General features: G+C 46.2%; 1 protein-coding gene across 2 annotated transcripts in view; it reads left to right on the top strand.

The window, feature by feature from the left end:
- The window catches only part of MYO7B (myosin VIIB), a 93,127-nt gene that overhangs the window by 11,005 nt on the left and 62,531 nt on the right, over window positions 1–19,591 (top strand). For both annotated transcript variants that reach the window (XM_021076153.1, XM_021076154.1), the window contains 5 exons: window positions 1,834–1,875; window positions 10,448–10,561; window positions 12,372–12,524; window positions 14,047–14,231; window positions 18,320–18,441. In XM_021076153.1, the coding sequence (XP_020931812.1) occupies window positions 1,858–1,875; window positions 10,448–10,561; window positions 12,372–12,524; window positions 14,047–14,231; window positions 18,320–18,441 (592 nt within the window). In that variant the 5' untranslated portion in view covers window positions 1,834–1,857. The remainder of the gene's footprint in view (window positions 1–1,833; window positions 1,876–10,447; window positions 10,562–12,371; window positions 12,525–14,046; window positions 14,232–18,319; window positions 18,442–19,591) is intronic.

Here is a 19,591-nt window from a genome sequence, read left to right as displayed (position 1 = left end):
AGCCACAGTAACTTGAGATCCAAGCTGTGTCTGCAAGCTGCACAGCAGCTCACGGCAATGCCAGATCCTTAACCCACTGAGCGAGGCCAGGGATCGAACCCATGACATAGTGGATACTAGTCGGATTTGTTACCACTGAGCCACAACAGAAACTCCCTAGGATGCCTTGTTGATAGACTGGGGAAAAAAGAAAGGGCCAAGGGGCTGCGATGAAATGAGGGAACAGTTGCCTCGTGCTGGTCTGGGGTACAGCTGGAGAGTAGCAGTTGGAGGACGTGGCTCCTGAAGTGGAGAAGTTCTGGGACACAGGAAGCCCAGGGCCAATTGGGGAGGAGTAGAGGTCAGTTGGAGTCTGGGGGTCAGAGGAGTGAGATTCAGGACATGTGGCAGGTCATCCCTCAGGGCTGGCAGGACTGGCAGGGGCACTCCTGAAGCAGATCCTGGTGTCTGGAGAGGGATGATGTGATGTTTGTGGAAGTCGGTGCCATGGGCGAGGGGTGAGAGTGACAAAGAACATAGCTGGGCCTCAAATTCCTAGCTGGGATGGAGAAGGGAGGAGCCAGAGCAACAGTGGGGAACCAGGGAGTGGACAATGCCCCCCTGCATCTTTCCCACCCACTACCTCCTAGGATATGTGAGGTGGGGGATGGACCAGGGTCCCCTTGAAAGATCAGTAGCCTCAGAGCTTAACGAGGAAACTCCATCTGACTAGTGCCTCCTACATAGTAGGCATTCAATAAATGCTGGAAGGTGTAGATTGCTCTAGGTGTATAAATGCCCATGCACTAAATAAACATTGGAATTAGAAAAGTCTTTGTCCAGCCGAACAGAGCGGCAAAGATATTCTGTAACACTCATCCACTCCCTACACTCCTACTCTGCTCTTATCTCCCCACTCGGTCTACTCTACCTAACCACGCTGACCCCTCACAACCTGGGCACTTTCCCCTCTGCCTTTGCTAAAATTGCAGTGTTCCTAGCGTGTGACCCCTTTTCCTTCAATTATGAATTCTTACTCATTTGGCAAAGCCATGGTCAAAGCACATCCCCTCCAAGGGCTTTGTTCTCTGTTTCACTGAACAAATATTTCCTGGGTCCCTTCCGGGGCGGGGGTAGGTGGGTGGGGGGTAGGGGTGGGACAGGTTAGAAGTGGGGATCATGTGATGCACCAAAAAGCCAGTACCTGCCTTCTGCTGACCCCGGCAAGGAAGCACAAGGCTGGTGGCAGGCAGGGCTCCTCCCCTCCGCCACCTGCTGGCAGCTATAGGCCTGCCTGTGAGCTCCCAAGCACCTGGGAGGGGGCCAGGAGCTGGGGACAGGTTTGAAAAAAGGTAGGCCCAAGTTGAATTCCTAGCCATGCTACTGATGAACAGGTCACCTTTCCTTTGACGTCCCATGAATGAAACGGGGGGATATCCTGTTTGAGGGGATACCGTGAGGTTTAGATAAAGTATGTTGTGTTTATAGTTGTTTCCCTCAGCGCTCCTTGTGGTATATGGTGATGGCTAGTTCTTACAGATGTCTGACCAGATGCAGTCTGATCATCTGGATGTCAGGGACAGTGTCCTAAGAACCACTCCATTCCCTATGTCTAGTCCAGGGCTGACTGCAAAATAGACCTCCAGTGAAGATGAGCTAGGATAGAAGAAGCTGGGAGGGCCTCCTCTTACACTTGTGATGGGACTATGACTCATCCATCCGTTTATTAAGAGTCATTTCTTGGCCCCAGGCCAGGCACTCAGGGCCATGACAGTGAACACACGTGGCCCCCACCCTCCAAAGCTCCAAGTCAGGGCCATGAACGCTGACCTTCTGCTTTCTCTCTGCACACAGGCTGTCAGGAGCCGCTGCCTCAGGATGTCAGGCTTAAGACTGGTAAGAACTGTATCTTTTCCATCTAAGGGTTGTTCCTAGGAGTTGCCAAGGGCTGAGTCAAATCACTCCCAAGGAAAGAAGAGAGGCAATGAGACCCTATAAGGAAAATACGAGAGGCAGGGAATTTGAAGAACAAGACAGATAATAGCACCTAAAGAAAAGGAGTTTGGCCAACCTCTGGGCCTTGACAGAGTGGCCATGAATACACAGTAATCCGTAACTTATATTCAGAGCCTAAAATATCTTGACAAACGGTTTTCTCATTTGTTGGCTCCTGAACCCTCTAAGCATATGACTCACAGAATAAGCAGCTACAGAAGAGAGATAAGGCTGTTTTAGGCTAGAGAGAGAACACACATGGTCTAAAAGCTCAGGTTGCAAGGGCTTTGGGTAACAAAATCATAAACATTAGGACTTGGCACCCTTTTGGAGTATGAGGAGATTTTAGAATGAAGCCAGGTTTGTTTCATGAAAGAATAGACCCATAGGATGCATGAGTTCCAAGGGTCCCACTGGGACTGGGACTAACTTCATGCAGCGTTAGAAAGATACCTCCCGGGGACATACTCCTCTCAGTTGCAATTATGGGTCTGTTCTATCTTCTCAGATTGCAATTTCCAGAGTTTCCATTGTGGCTCAGCGGGTTAAGAACCCGACTAGTATCCATGAGGATGCAGGTTCCATCCCTGGCCTTGTTCAGTGGGTTAAGGATCTGGCATCGCCACAAACTGCGGTGTAGGTCATGGATGTGGCTCAGATCTGGTGTTGCTGTGGCTGTGGCATAGGCCTGCAGCTGCAGTTTCGATTCGGCCACTAGCCTGGGAACTTCCATATGCTGTGAGTGCAGCTCTAAAAAGAAAAAAAGAAAGTAAAAATTTTTTAAATAAATTAAAAAAAAATAAGATTGCAAGTTCCTTGAGAGGAGGGTGGTTGTCTTATTCATCAGTGAATCCTTCCTAGCATCCAAGTGATTGTTGACTAAAGGACAGAACCATACTGAACCTATTAATTCCATATTGTCTCTCTGTGCCTCCTCTGTGCTGGGTGCTATCTAGGTTCCTTACCCATATCACAGTCTATCTTGATAACAGCCCTGTAAAGCGACCCCTTTCAGCAGATGAGCAAACTGAAGCCCAGGGAAGTTCAGCGACCTGCTCAAGGCTATGTAGCTCATGGAATGCAGAGGAGAGCTGAGAACTGTCTGACTGCAAAGGGGCTTTCTATCAATCTGCTCAGATTGCTATAACAAAACGCCATAGACTGGGAGGCTTAAACTACAGAAATTATATTTTCAGAGATCTGGAGGTTGAAAGTCCTAAATTGAGGTTCTAATGGGATTTGTGTCATGTGAGGCCTCTCTGCCTGGCTTGCAGACAGCCATCTTCTTTTATATATATTTAATATATATTGTTATTCTTTTCCATTATGGTTTATTACAGGATATTGACTATAGCTTGCTGTGCTATGCAGTTAGACCTTGTCGCTTATCTATTTTATACATAGTTGTTTGTATCTGCTAGTCTCAATTTCCTCGTTTATCCCTCTCCCACCCCCTTTCCCTTTTGGTAACCATAAAATTTTTTTTCCATATCTTTGAATCTGTTTCTGTGTTGTAAATAAATTCATTTATATTATAGTTTTCACATATCAGTGATATTTATGAGATTTGTCTTTGTTTGATTTACTTCAATTAGTATGATAATCTTTAGGTTCATCCATATTGCTTCAAATGGCATTATTTTATTCTTTTTTTATGGCCGAGTAATATTCCATTGCATAAGTATGTACCACATCTTCTTTAACCTTTTTCTGTCAGTGGACACCTAGGCTGCTTCCATGTCTTGGTTATTGTAAATACAGACATGCAAATAGGCCTTTCTCTTGCTGCAACCACCACACTAGCTCTCCACCCCCACCCAAGAGGCAACTGAAGACACCCAGAGCCTGGTGCTGTCACTCTTTCTGGGCCATCCCAAGGCCCAGGGTGTAGGTTGGCTTTCAGTCACTTTACTGAAACGCCATTTTCCTTCCAAATGAGGACTATAAACGTTTTCATACCAGTGTGCAGAGGGACAGGGAACCTTCAGTGGGCAACACTGGGTGGAAATACTTTGAAATTCAAAGTCTCTCTCTCTGCTAGATTGGCATCATCTGCAATTTATGAAGCCATAAATATTTGTGGAGCTTGATGGCTAATATGTCATTCCCGATCCTCAATCAATCCTCAATCTGTACTTTATCACAGATGGAGGTGATCCAATGAGCAGGCAGTAGGGGGCATTCCTGGGAAAAACAGGATCCTCAGCACCAGCAGTAACTATGACATCTGTCTCTGCAGAAGGACAGGTTCTTTGGGTCTTCCAATGGACCTGCACTGGAGCTTAAACCAGAGGCCTCCTGCTGCAGATTCCTCCATGGCCCATCTGACCCTCCATTTATCTAAGTAAATGCAGTACAGAGCCATCTCTAGGTCTGTCTCTTCTACTTTGGAAAGAGAAGAATTGGCAGGTGGGCTCATGGGATCAGGGCACAGCAGCCATTTCAGCCAATGGCCAGAAGCTCCCACCCACCTTGGAAGCTGAGGATCAAGTTCCCTGGATGTGGCTTCTTCATGGCCTTGGGTCATTGAGTTTCCTTGTTGTAATTTCTGTCTCGGGCTGGGGAAAAAGCTTTTCTGCTTCATGGGCAGCAGCCAGTTGTCAGGTTTTTCCATACATCTCTCTGCTTTCTGCAACTCATCCTCTATTCCTTGAACCGCAATATAGACTTTACTTTCTTTGCAGCTGACAGCTTCTGCTTTATCTCTTCTCGTTCATTCTTTTCCTGATTCAGTTGCTTTTACCCAGTCAATTCTTTCCTCCAATAGAGCCCATGAAACATCTCTGTTTACTGCTGCTTGGCTTCTCATGTATTTCCTAGTAGAGCTTTGGTCTAGTGGAGTGAGCAGAAGTCATGCTTCAGGTCTTTTCTTTATTCTTCCAGCTCATGTTGGGCTGACACCTATCGTTCAGTGTGGATTGGAAATGGTCAAGTTTGCTGTGAGATGCCAGTCATCTATGATTATGATCTTTGACCTACGATCTTCTTGCCTTGGTGATTTGCTGACTGTTGCAGCTGCATACTGAAATTTTATTTTCTTTTTTCTCTTTTTCTTTTTCTTTGTCTTTTTTTTTTTTTTTTTTTGTCTAAAGAGTTTTTCCTTTTAGGGCTGCACCCATGGCATATGGAAGTTCTCAAGCCAGGGGTCAAATCAGAGCTGCAACTGCCAGCCTACACCACAGCCACAGCAACTCAGGATCTGAGCCACATCTGTGACCTATACCACAGCTCATGACAATGCCAGATCGTCAACCCACCGATTGAGGCCCGGAATCGAACCTGCATCCTCATGCCTACTAGTAGGATTCATTACCGCTGAGCTATAAAGGGAACTCATGCACACCACAATTTTTATGCTGAAATTTCATCCTTGTAAGAAAGCTTCTCCATGTCTCCGAGGTACCTGATGTGATTTAATTAGTTCACTGGACCCAGGAGGTTGCTCAGACTGGTCTTCTCTATCCTGTAGCAGCTGTTTCTTGCTATTCTTTTTCTTTCTTTTTTTTTTTTAGGGCCACATCCATGACATATGAAAGTTCCCAGGTCCAATTGTGTCCAATTGGAGCTACAGCTGCAGGCCTACACCACAGCCACAGCAACACAGTATCCAACCTGCATCTATGACCTACGCCACAGTTCACAGCAACACCAGATCCTTAACCCACTGAGTGAGGCCAGGAATCAAACCTGCATCCTCATGGATACTAGTTGGGTCCATTTCTGCTGTGCCACAATGGGAACTTCTGTTCTCTTTCATTTAGCTTTGAGTTGCATAAGGTTTAAAGGATCAGTTCCCTACTTCCTCTTCCACAGAGGTGACCACCATCCACTTTCTAGTTGATTCTTTGATATTTCCCTCTGAGTCTCTTAAAAACATGCGTACAGAGCTACTTGAGTTTGGGGTGCCAGGAAGAGTCTACAGTTGACTTCCCACTAGGTGAGAAAGGCCTTAGCTCCTCATCCCTGACTCCCTTCCAGAGTGCTATCTATCTCTATCATACTTTCTGGCTCTGCTTTCTCCCGAAATTGTTAAATCCTAGGTTTCATCAGATCTACATGCAGAATTTACTTTTGGGGCGGGAGGCACACCCACAGCTTACAGAAGTTCCCTGGTCAGAGATCAAACCCAAGCCACAGCAGTGACAACACCGAATGCTTAACTATTAGGTCACCAGGGAACTCCAGAGTTTACTTATTTTATCTAAGAAAATGCTCCTCTCCACTGAGCCAAGTGTACCCTTTGCTAGACTTTGTAATTATCCTTTTCCCCAAACTGCTTTGTTTTCCATGTATTTATCACAATGTAACCCCCACCCCAGGTTTCTCCCAGATACATCAATCTCCCTTCAAAATGATTCACCTGATAGTTCAGTCAGTTTCACCCTCAGGAAGAATAGTCTCCCAGAATTGCTGATGCAGCACCTGAACTGGCATCTTCTAGTTCTCACTCCTGACCCCCTCCCAGAGCACTCTCTCCCCTATCATACTCTCTGGCTCTGCTTGGGAACGTCTTGGGATCTCCTCCACAACCACCCTGAACTTTACGTTCACCTCTCTTTGCCCTGAATCCCTTTTCCTGGACCCAAGGTCTTTCTCTCTCTAGATTTACTCTCTTTTTTTTTTTAATTAAAGTATGGTTGATTTACAATATTGTGCCAATTTCTTCTGCACAGCAAAGAGACCCAGTCATACATACATACATACATACATACATATATATATATACACATTCTTTTTCTCACATTAACTTCCATCATGTTCTACCCCCAAGAGATTGGATAGAGTTCCCTGTGCTGTACAGTAGGACCTCATTGCTTATCCATTCTAAATGTAATAGTTTGCATCTACTAACCCCGAATTCTCCATCCATCCCACACCCTCCCCCCTTCCCCTTGGCAACCACAAATCTGTTCTCTATGTCTGTGAGACTGTTTCTGTGTGGCAAAGTTCATTTGTGCCATATTTTAGATTCCACTTGTAAGTGATATCATATGGTATTTGTCTTTCTCTGTCTGACTTATTTCACTTAGTATGAGAATCTCTAGTGGCATCCATGTTGCTGCAAATGGCATTATTTTGTTCTTTTCAATGGCTGAGTAGTATTCCATTGTATACAACCTGTAATAGATTCCTGAGAAAGGGTACATACAAGGTAAATATTTTTAACAACTTGCAGGTCCAAAAATATGTTTATTCATATTGAATGTCAGCTGGATATAATTGTCCCTGAAAAGCGTGAAGAATTGTACTCCTTCTGGTTTCCAGCATTGCTATTAAGAAGTCTTATACTGGAGTTCCTGTCGTGGCTCAGTGGTTAATGAATCCGACTAGGAACCATGAGGTTGCAGGTTTGATCCCTGGCCTTGCTCAGTGGGTTAAGGATCCGGTGTTGCCATGAGCTGTGGTGTATGTTGCAGACACAGCTCCGATCCTGCATTGCTGTGGCTGTGGCGTAGGCCTGTGGCTACAGCTCCTATTAGACCCCTAGCCTGGGAATTTCCATATGCCGCGGGAATGGCCCAAGAAATTGCAAAAAGACAAAAAAAAAAAAAAAAAGTCTTATACCATTCTAATTCTTGAGCCTTGGCATAAAACATTTTTCACTCTGAAAGCATTTGTAATCTTTTCTTTGTTCTAAGCATTTTGACACTTCATGATCATGTGTGTTGGTGTGGACCTATTTTCATTCTTTGTACTGTTGACAAGTTTGTCCCCTAACTATCTTAAAAAAGTTTGATCTCTTTAAGCTAGAATGACAGTTTGTCTGGATAAAAAATTATTGGATTTTTTCTATTGTTTTAAATTGTAGTAAAAAACACATAACATTAAATTTACTGTCTTAACCATTCTTAAATGTACAATTAGTATTGTTAGGTATTTTCACATTGCTGTGCAAAATATCTGAAAGCATTTTCATCTTGCACTCTTGAAACTCTACACTCATTGAACATTTTTTTCCCTCCCTCCTCCTCCAGCCCCTGACAACCACCTTTCTACTTTCTGTTTCTATGATTTTTGACTGTTTTAGATACTTTATGAGTGGAATCATACAGCATTTGTCCTTCTGTGACTGACTTCTCTTACCTTGTATAATATCCTTGAGGTCCATTTACACTGTAGCACAAGAGAGGATTTCCTTCTTTTTAAGGCTGCATAATATTCCGTTGTGTATAGTACTCATTGTGCTATGCTATTTTCTATAAGGCACTTGAGCATTCATGGATTTTGGTATCTGCAGGGGCTCCTGGAATCAATACCCCAAGTGTTTTGAGGAATGACTTATAGACTACATTTCTGTTTATTTGTCCATATGCCAGTGGACATTTGGGTTGCTTTTACCTCTTGCTATTATGAATAGTCGAATAATGCTGCAATGAAAGTGGGATGGCAAATATGTCTTTGAGATCCTACTTTGAATTTCTTTGGATATATATCCAGACGTGGGATTGCTGGATCATATGGTGATTCTATTTTTAATTTTTTGAGGAACCTTCATATTGCTTTCCCCAGTGGCTGCATCATTTTGCATTCTCATCAATAGTGTGCAAGGGTTCCAATTACTCTACATCCTAACACTGGTTATTTTCTGTTATTTTTATAATGACCATCCTAATAGCTCTAGTGCTCTTTTCCCGAGATCTTTGTAGAAGTTGTTCTGCTCTCATACATGATTTGAATTTGTCCTGAATTTTCTCCTTGTAAGTGAACTTGGCTTTTCTCTGCCTACATCTCAAAAAATTATTTCTTTATTTTTGAAGTCAAATAACCTTGACTAGTGTATGTCCTAGAGTTGGTTTTACTTTGTCATTGTTTCCTAGTACCTGGTATATGTTCAATCTATAGGCTTCACTAATTTTTGGAAAGCTGTCTTGAATTATATCTTTAAATAATTTTTCTGATATACACAATGGAATACTACTCAGCCATAAAAAAACAAAATAATGCCATTTGCAGCAACATGGATGGATCTAGAGACTCTCATACTGAGTGAAGTAAGTCAGAAAGAGAAAGACAAATACCATATGATATCACTCATATCTGGAATCTAATATACGGCACAAAGGAGCATTTCCACAGAAAAGAAAATCATGGACTTGGAGAATAGACTTGTGGTTGCCAAGGGGGGAGGGGGTGGGATGGACTGGGAGCTTGTGGTTAATAGATGCAGACTATTGCCTTTGGAATGGATTAGCAATGAGATCCTGCTGTGTGGCACTGGGAACGCTGTCTAGTCACTTATGATGGAACATGTAATGTGAGAAAAAAGAATATATACATGTATGTATAACTGGGTCACCATGCTATACAGTAGAAAAAAAATAAATAAAAGGTAAAAAAAAAAAAAGAAACTGTTTATAAAAATCAAAATAACAATAATAATTTTTCTGGATTTTTTTCCTCTAGTTTTCTTCTTTAGGCACTTCAGTTATTTGTATTTTCGCCTGTCTTCCATAACTATCCTTTTCTTTTTAATCCTAATTTTAAATTTCTGTGTCATTTTCCTCACTTTTCTCCTCTTGTCTTATATGTTTGATTTTTTTGTTCATTTGTTTTTGCCATGCCTGCAGCATGTGGAAGTTCCCAGGCCTGGAATCAAATCTGCACCACAGCAGTGGCTGCTGCAGTGACAATTCCAGATCCCTATCCCAATGCACCACAAGGGAACTTCCTCTGTCGTCTATGATTGTTACCATGATTTTAGCAGTGCTTATTCCCCTGTAGTTGTTTCCAGTTTTGCTTTCATTTCTGGTCCGTAAATTATTTCTTTTCCACCGTTTCCTGAGCTCTATCAGTTCACATCTCATCCTTTTCAGTTGTTTCAGTATCTAATTTCTGATTTTTGGAAATGATGGTGCATTACTAGGGCACAACTTTCCACTGCTCTGTGGCAGTTCATTTGCTTTCCCTGGTGAGTGTTACTCACCACTTCAAATTTCCTTTTGAATTTCAGTATCTTTGCATGTGGATCTGTGCTTGTTCCTTTTGGATTGCTCCTCTTCAAGTGGGGTGAGCTTTCTTGGATCAGAAGGAAGTTCATGTCAATCAATGCCATGTGGCAGGCCAAGCAGAAATCCAGTGAGATTTTAGTCTTTGCTTTTCCCCAGCCCATGGGCTTGGGTACTATGGGCTGGTCACAAAGCAAAAACTCTGTTTTTCTACCTCACAGAGGGACCCTTTCCTGCAAAAACATCTTGTTATTTCTTAGAACCAAGCTAGGCCAGGGAAGCTTTCCCTTCCACCTCCCATTAACATCCTGGCAAGGACAAGAAAGAACTGGGTGGGGGAGAGTGGGTTAGGAGAAAGGGAAGATGAAAAAGAAGAAGGAGGAGGAAAAGGGAGAGGACAATTGGAGATAGGATGCCCCAGCCACCTTGGGGTTTCTTGGTTGGAAGGGACAGCCCCCAGGGGAGGTAAGTCTTGATCAGAAAAGGGATAGAGTGAGAATCTGACAGTCATGTTCTCTGTCCTCCAGGGTGACCACGTGTGGCTGAACCCCACCTCTGCCAACAAGATCAGTGTGGCCATTGGAGGCATCGTCAAAGAAACCAAGCCTGGCAAGATCTTGGTTGAAGATGATGAGGGCAAGGTGAGTATGGCCATGCCCTCCTAAGAGGCTCAGCCTTCTCAGCCCCACCCTCACCCCTCCAGGGCCCTGAGCCTCCTCCCTTCTCTGATGCTGCTTGCCAACACCAGGGGTCCCAGAGCCCAAGTCTGGGATCTATGTGGCAGGACAGACCACAGGGAAGGCCCATCATGGTGAACACTGGGTGTGTCCGTCTTGGGAACTATTTCTATAGTGAAGAAGTCAGGAGCAAGTTGGCAGACAGAAAACTAGGGGAGCAGGAAAGAGTGAAGTGGGAAAGGGGCTGTGGCAGAGAGGAGGGGAGGGCAGGGAGTTTGTTTACAGAGTAAAAGAGGGGGAGCAGGAAGGACAAGAAGGAGGGAAGGGAAGACAAGAAAGATGCTTGGAGGGGAGGCCCAAAGCAGCCCAGATGAAAAGGTAGGAAACTCAAAGAGACCTGCCAGGGGGGCCAGCTCAGTCACCTGGGGGGCAGGGGTGAGGCAGGAGATAGGCAGTGGAGAAGGGCATGCAGACATGCAGAGTGAGCGGTCCAGCTGGCCACTGAAGTCCTCAGGCAGCCCTCTTTGCTGAGGGGCTGCAGAGTGAGACACATGGAGCCTTGGCTTCCGAGGAGAAAATTCCAGACTATGACCTGTGAGCCCCATAGTAAGGAAGCCAGTGAAATATTAACAATAGTATCTTCTACTTGCAAAAATGTCCCGTTTTTTTTTTAATCCCCTCCGGCTCACTTAGCCCCCAGGCCTCCCTCTCAGCCTGCCCGATCCCACCCAGCCTGCACCCTTGGCTCTGCAGCCTGCGGCCGGCCCGGCCTCCCAGTGATGGGATGTCCCACGCATTCCTTCTGAGCACCGCGCTGCAGACTCGAAAACCCACAGGCGACCTGGCCCCGCGCCCACCCCCAGGACTGGGATCTAGGACCTGGGAGTCCTGATCGCCAGCTGCTGTGTGATGGCGTGGGGCGGAGTTGGGGGGTGCGCTGCTCGCGGCACACGTGGAGGGCTGCGCCCGCCGCCACTTTCCATGGCGCGTGGGGTCGGGGCTGTGCCTCCTCTCCGCCTGGCCCCCAGCCTCCGCAGCGCCTGGCGCAGTGTGCCTTCCCACACAACCCGTCCTTCCCAGCCGTATCGGACTTCCTCTCTCCTCTCCTTTTCCCCTTAATTTTTTCGGCGCACAGGCCTTTCTTCAGCCTCATCACGGTGCACTTCAGCTCGCCTCTAGTTCGCTGCTGTCAACTTTTCCACCACTTTTGGTGCCCTGGAATGTTTGGTGTCAGAGAGCTACAGATTGTGACATTTCAGGATGAGCTGCCGCCTTGGGGGCCTGGGTGTTTTACTTTATTTGTTCAGTGCGCTCCCACGTCTCATTACTACTCTCTTCCTGTACCTTTAACTCAGTGTTTTTTCCTGCTACTGTCCCTGCCATCTTCCCTACTCACGCCTCTCGCTGCCGCTGGATTGTCTGCAATGCCATTAAAAAATTAAAAAATCGCTTTTACTTGCACATTTTTATTACAGCCATCTGTGAAGCCCCCAATTGCAAACTGTCCCGATCCCAGTCACAGATTATCCCAAATCTAACTCCTGGCTGCAAGCTCCGCCTACCCTGATCTGAAGTTCACCCTTAGCCCCAGCATACACTGACCCCTGCCCTAGACACATGCTGACTCCACCCACGGATTGACCCCATCCCTTGCCCTTCACCACAAACCGACTCTGGCCAGGCTCTGGCCACCAGCTTGGCAGATCTGTTGAGGACGTGGAGGAGATGTCCCAGGCAGAGGCCACTGCTCAGGAGAATGTGCCCTTTGTTCCAGGAACACTGGATCCAAGCAGGGGACCTTGACACTCTCAGCCCCATGCACCCCAACTCGGCTGAGGGCGTGGATGACATGATCCGCCTGGGGGACCTGAACGAGGCAGGCATGGTGCACAACCTCCTGATCCGCTACCAACAGCACAAAATCTACGTGAGTCCCCCCTGGCCACGTGGTCTCCCTCAGTGGGCTCAGGCCACATATGCTGACCTGGCTGGGGAAGCAAACCATGCACTGGGCACAGCTGGTTTGGTCCCCACTCCCCACGCCCTCACATTGTGAGTGAGCTAGGCTGTTTATCAATCTCTGCTCCCCAGTCTGAAAGATGCAGGGGGATATAAGCCCTCAAGGGTGCAAAAAGCTGACCTGCAGCATGTCAGCACAGTGCCTGACACACAGTGGGTGCCCAATTAGTGCTTCCTCTTCCTTTCACCTGTGGTTGAACAGAAGGCCTGTTCTGATGGTCGAGTGGACTGGAGGCCATGGGGAGTCATCTTCTACCCAGTCCCTTCCTAGGTATGTGGTGGAGACAGGGTCACCAGGCAGAAGACCCCTGTCTTCCTATGTAGTGAGTTGTGATGACCAGGAGGGCTGGGTAGGGAGATGTGGGTCCTTCTTCCAAAGCCTAGCAGTGGATAGAAGGTTCGCATCTCTGTTCTAATGCAGACTTCCCAGGAGCAGTGATATTCTAGCACTGATACCAGCTCTGCCTTGAGTGGCTGTGACTCGGGGACATTAACCCCTGCCCGGGCCTCTCACTAGGAGAGGCAGCTCATTGACCTCTGCCCAGCCCTTCTCCTGGGATGCTCTGAGGAGGAGGAGTGGGAAATGAGCAAGGGGCCCCAAACAGAGAAGGAGGAGGCCTCCTGGGGACAGGGCACTCTGAGTCCACTGTGGCTGAGGATGGCTTAGCTCCTGGAACTGATAACAGCAATAAGCTAAACTGAATTGCAGTTTGTCCTTCCCAAAGAGCTTTGTTAGCGTTCTTTTTTTTTTTTTTTTTTTTTTTTTTGTCTTTTCTAGGGCCGCTTCATGCAGCATATGGAGGTTCCCAGGCTAGGGGTCCAATTGGAGCTGTAGCTGCTGGCCTATGCCAGGGCCACAGCAATGTGGGATTTTGCTAGCATTCATTTATCTGGCTGTCATAGTCCTGAGCCAGGGAGATTGTCCTCTCCTTTACTAAAATGAAAACGATGACATGGATCCTTACATGACTCTAGAGATGGCTGTCCCTGTCCCACCCTAGAGGGGCAGGCAGGCCCAGGAAGGCTCCTGATGAGCAGGTGAACCTGAACTAGGGTCTCAGGGGTAGGGGGCATCCATGAGGGCTACCGTTGTTGCCCACCCTCATGGGGAAGGCAAGTGAAGACACATTCAGTCAATTTTTATTGAGCTTTTTCTAGATACCGGACAAGACGCCAAACATTAACCATGACCCCCTCATTTAATGCTCCTGTGAATGCTCCTCTGTCCCCAGAACTCTCATTCCTGGTGAAAACCCTTATTTTTCCAGAGGTGGGACCTGAGCAGCTGAGTGTCTCATCTCTCGACCCCAAATCAGTCCCCGCCTCCTGACCAGAGTCAGTTAGTCCTGGTGGCTCTCAGGGCCAAGGTCAGGGCCAGGCAGTGCTGATCCTCAGAGTGAAGGCCACTAACCAGCTCCTCCCTTCCCCAGACGTACACAGGCTCCATCCTGGTGGCGGTGAACCCATTCCAGGTGCTACCCCTTTACACCGTGGAGCAGATACAGCTGTACTACAACCGCCACGTAGGGGAGCTGCCGCCACACATCTTTGCCATCGCCAACAGCTGCTACTTCAACATGAAGAAGAACAAGAGGGACCAGTGCTGCATTATCAGGTGAGGTCCTGATTATTGTGATGACCATAGTAAGTTTAGTGAGCATCCATCGTCTCATATAGATACAAATGTAAAGAAATGGGAATTCCCGTTGTGGTCAGTGGGTTAAAAACCTGACTAGTATCCATGAGGATGCAGGTTCAATCTCTGGCCTCACTCAGTGGGTCCGGCATTGCTGCAAGCTGTGGTGTAGGTTGCAGATGCAGCTCAGATCCCAGCGTTGCTGTGGCTGTGGTACAGGCCTGTAGCTGCAGCTCCAGTTTGACTGCTAGCTCAGGAATTTCCATATGCCGCAGGCGTGGCCCTAAAAAAACCAAAAAAAAAAAAAAAATTATTTTTTTAAGTAAAGAAATAGAAAACAAGGTTTGTGTGTGTGATGAGAATTCTTAGGATTTGCTCTCTTAACAATTTTTGTATATAACATACAGTAGGGTTAATTATACTTCTCATGTTGTGCATTTCTTCCCTAGTACTTATTTATCTTATAACTGGAAGTTTGTACCTTTTGACTGACTGTATCCAATTCAGTGTCTCCCCACCCCCACCTCTGGTAACTGCAAATCTGATCTTTTTTTATGATTTTGTTTGTTTGTTTCCTTTTGAAATATAATTGATCCATAAATCTACAATTAGTTCCTATTACACAATATAGTGATTTTTTTTCTGTAACTGCTAAGTCTAGTTACAAAATGTCATCACAAAGATATGATTTAGTTACTGACTATATTCCCCACACTGTGCATTTCATACCTGTGATTCATTTATTTTGCAACTGAAATTTTGTCCTTCCTAATCTCTCTCAACTATGTCTTTCCTCCCCCGGCCCCTCCCCTCAGGCCCCTCTTTGTCCTATGTCTCCATAATTCTGTTTATGTTTTGTTTGTTCATTTGTTTTGTTTTGTTTAGATTTCACATATAAGTGAAATCTTATAGCATCTGTCTCCTCCAACTTATTTCTCTTAGCATGATACCCTCAAAGTTCATCCATGTTGTAGCAAATGGCAAGATTTCATTCTTTGTTATGGCTGAGTAATACTTCATTGTATATATAATTCAGTCTATTTACATGTAAAGTCATTATTTGATACGTATGTACTTATTGACATTTTTGCTAATTGCGTTCCTTTTTACCCCTTTCTTCCTCTTCTGTTCTCTTCCATTGTGATTCGATGACCATCTTTAGTGTTATGTCTGGATCCCCTTCTTTTTTTTCTTTATGTGTAGCTATTATAGATTTTTTGGTTTGTGGTTACTGTGAGGTTTATACATTGTACTCTCCCTCTCTCCCTCTCTCTTTCCCTCTCTCCCTCCCTCTCCCCCCCTTATATATATATTTGTAGGAGATGTCAGATGCATCCCAGCAGCCCACTGCTCTCTGTTCCCAGAGCTATTTGCTCTAGGGTGCCCCCTATGTGGGCTACATGGATTCTTCTGTTGTGATGGGCTGACTGCTGAGGGTGGTCTCCTAAGCGTGGCTGGCTCCTGGTCTGGTTTGTTGCCAGCCCTAACTTTCACAAAGGCTGCTGGCAGCTGGTGGGGGAGACCAGGTCACAAAGGCAGCTGGCTCACAGTAGTGAGCAGGGCAGGGTTCTGGAAGGGGTGTTATGGGCCCCGGAGTCTCAGACCTAGTGTTGACCTGTTGTTAGGTGGGGCCAGCTCCTGACATGGCTAGTTGCAGGATCTGAGGTGTCCCAAATCTGGCTTTGGCTTGTTGGTAAAGGTGAGTGGGGCTGGATTTCAGGGTATCCTTGGGCTAGTGCTGGCTCATTGGCGAACAGAATTGGGTTCCCACCGTGTCTCAGAGTTGGTGTTGACCAGCTGGTAAACAGGTCCTGGGGCTTTCCAAGGTTGTTGTTGGCCTTGTAGTGAGTGGGGGCTATGGCCCAGGGGTTCCTGGGGCTAGTGCCAGCTCACTGGTGGGTGAGGCTGGGTTCTGGGTCCTCTGGTGGACAGAGCCAGGTCCTAAGGCAGCTGTGTGCTCTGGGGGTCTTAAAGCAACAGACCTGCTGGTGGGTGGGGTTGTATCTCTGTTCTACTAGTCGCTTGGTCTGGGGTGTGCCAGCACTGGAGCCAAAAGGCTGGTGGGTGGGGCTGTGTTCCAGTGCTAATGAGCTAGAGGAAGGATTCCAAACTGGTACTTGCCAGCACCAGTGTCCACGTGGTGGAACAGGCTCTCCAAAATGTCTGCTGCCAGTGTCTGTCCTCAGGATGAGCTATAGTTACCCCCTGCCTCTCTGAGAGACTTTCCAAAATCAGAAGGTCAGGCTGACCCAGGCTCCTTTTAAATGTGTGAGGTTGCTGCAGGTATGCCCTTTGAGAGTGGAGTCTCAGGAGTCCCCATCGCGGCGCAGCGAAAACAAATCTGACTAGGAACCATGAGGTTGTGGGTTCGATCCCTGGCCTCGCTCAGAGGGTTAAGGATCCGGCGTTGCTGTGAGCTGTGGTGTAGGTCACAGATGTGGCTCAGATCTGGTGTTGCTATGGCTCTGGTGTAGGCCAACGGCTACAGCTCTGATTAGACCCCTAGCCTGGGAACCTCCATATGCCATGGGTGCAGGCATAAAAAGACAAAAGACAAAAAAAAAAAAAAAAAAAAAAGTAGAGTCTCTAGCTTCCACACCCTTTGGCTTTTCTTAAAGTTAAGCCCCACTGGCCTTCAGAGCCAAATATTCTGGGGGCCCATCTTCCCAGTTCAGGTCCCCAAGGCTGGGGAGCCCGATGTGAGGCTCAGACCGCTTGATCCTTGAGGGGAATCTCTGCAATTGTAATTATCCTCCTGTTTGTGGGTCTTGACTAAACTGCATCTCTGCCCCTCTTACCAATGTCACTGGCTTCTTCTTTATGCATTTAGTTATAGAAGTTCTTTTCCACTAGTCTTTCAAGTTTTGGCTTCAATACTTTCTCTGTAAATATTTGTAACTTTGATGTGTCCACAGAAGGAGGTGAGCTCATGGTCTTGTCTCCTACTCCTCCATCATGGCCTTCCACCATCCTAAGTAATTTTTTAAAATGCCTTTCATATTTCATCATTATGAAATTAATATGCATTCACTACGAGAATTTTAGAAAATTTCAGGAAAATATTCTCAGGGGAAAAAATGGCTAGACATTTTTGGAAGAAATGGCTTCCTCTACTGCTTGGTTAAAATTATGCTGAGTAGCAGAATTCCCATTGTGGCTCAGCGGGTTAAGAACCCAACTAGTATCCATGAGGATGCAGGTTTGATCCCTGGCCTTGCTCAGTGTGTTAAGGATCCTGTGTTGCCATGAGCTGCAGTGTAGGTGGAGAATGTGGCTCAGATCTGGTGTTGCTGTGGCTCGTCGCTTAGGCCTCAGCTGCAGCTCTGATTCGATCCAAACCCTGGGAATTTCCACATGCTGCAGGTGCAGCCCTAAAAAAAATTATACTGAATAGTACCAACATTTGTCACTTCACTTAACCAGTAAGCATTGCTCATGTTACTGCAGGCTCTGTGTAGACTTAGATTAAGTAGCTGCACAATGTTCTCTGACTAGCTGGACCATGACTAATTCCCCCACTGATGTTACTTCCAATTTTCTATAATTGCAAGGGTAAATAAATAATGCTTTAATGAGCAGGAAGCTTTGTGGAGAAGGCTTTCTCTGATTTTAGAATACTTTCCTCAGACTAAAGGCAGGGTAATTCTGAAGGGTTTTAATACCTATGCTAGATCGCTTTCCCAAAGGACTGATGCAGTTTCTCCTCTGGCCAGCATGACCTCACTGCTCACAGAGAAAAGGTTACCTCAAGGCATTGTGTCACCTGGTCTCATTCATCCCTCTGTGGTGACTGAGCCCAGTGCCAGGGACCCTCGAATGAACCAGATAGAACCATGCCTGCAAAGCTGAGCAGGGAAGAAAGGATGAATACACTAATAATACAAAGTAGGCAGTCTGAGATGCACAGGGGACTTCAGGGCAAATGTGGTGGGAATTCTGCACAGGGAGAGGCCATCCTTGTTCAGACTGGCCCAGAAAGTGGGCCAGGGGTGGGTTTGCAGGAGAGTTGAGAGGTATTGAAAAATAGTTGTTCTATTGACCAACCTGCCTACACACCCTCTTTGCAGTGGCGAGTCTGGAGCTGGTAAGACGGAGACCACCAAGCTCATCCTGCAGTTCCTGGCCACCATCAGTGGCCAGCATTCATGGATTGAGCAGCAGGTCCTGGAGGCCAACCCCATCCTGGAAGGTAAGCTGTCACTCATGGGACCAGTCTCCTTCCCAGACCCTGCAGGCTGGCATCTTCCTGCCAGTGGGTACTGGTGGGGAAGGACAGAATAGGCCATATGCTTTCAGTGACTTCTTGGGATTCTTCAGGATGCAAAAGACAAGGATGGGGTGGATGGTAGTGTGGGAACTCCTGGGAAGCCAGAGAAGAAAGACCAATGGCCTTGTAAACTTTTATAAGTGTGTTTCCATGGAGATCTTAGCAAGTATTCCTTTTATTTTTTTAATAAATTTTTAAATTATTTTAATTTTTTCCCATTATAGCTGGTTTACAGTGTTCTGTCAATTTTCTACTACATACCAAGGTGACCAGTCACACTTACATATATACATTCATTTTTCTCACATTATCATGCCCCATCGCAAGTGACTAGATATAGTTCCCAGTGCTATACAGCAGGATCTCATTGCTTATCCATTCCAAAGGCAATAGTTTGCATCTATTAACCCCAAATTCCCAGTCCATCCCATTCCCTCCCTCCTTGGCAACCACAAGTCTGTTCTCCATGCCCATGATTTTCCTTTCTGTGGAAAGGTTCATATGTGCTATATATTAGATTCCAGATAAAGTATTCCTTTTAAAAAGGACTCCAAGATGAAATCAATTTGGGAAATACTGGGAGTGGATTACTGATATATGGAAGGATCCCAAAGGCATTATGTTAATGAAAGTAGCCAGACCTTCAATTATGTGTGAGAGAGTGAGGATGTGTACACAAAGGGGTCCCTTTTTTTTTTTTTTTTTTTGCTTTTATGGCCACACCTGTGGCATATGGAAGTTCCCAGCCTAGAAATCAAATCAGAGCTGCAGCTGTTGGCCTACGCCACAATCACAGCAACATGGGATCCAAGCCATGTCTGCAATCCACACCACAGTTCATGGCAACACTGGATTCTTAACCCACTGGGCAAGGCCAGGGATCGAACCCACATCTTCATAGATACTAGTTGGGTTCATAACCTGCTGAGCCACAATGGGGAACTCCACCAAGATCTTTCTTAATGCAATCACTTCATAACAGCTTGCAGAAATAGCTCTACAGAATTCACTTGGGATCATGCTGCAACCCAAATGCCATTTGGTCTAACTTTATCCTCACCCTGGCCTGTGT

The sequence above is a fragment of the Sus scrofa genome, chromosome 15 (genome assembly GCF_000003025.6).
Source record: "Sus scrofa isolate TJ Tabasco breed Duroc chromosome 15, Sscrofa11.1, whole genome shotgun sequence".
NCBI classification, from domain to species: domain Eukaryota; kingdom Metazoa; phylum Chordata; class Mammalia; order Artiodactyla; family Suidae; genus Sus; species Sus scrofa.
The sequence above is the reverse complement of the archived record's forward strand: the minus strand, read 5'-3'. Positions and strand labels throughout refer to the sequence as shown.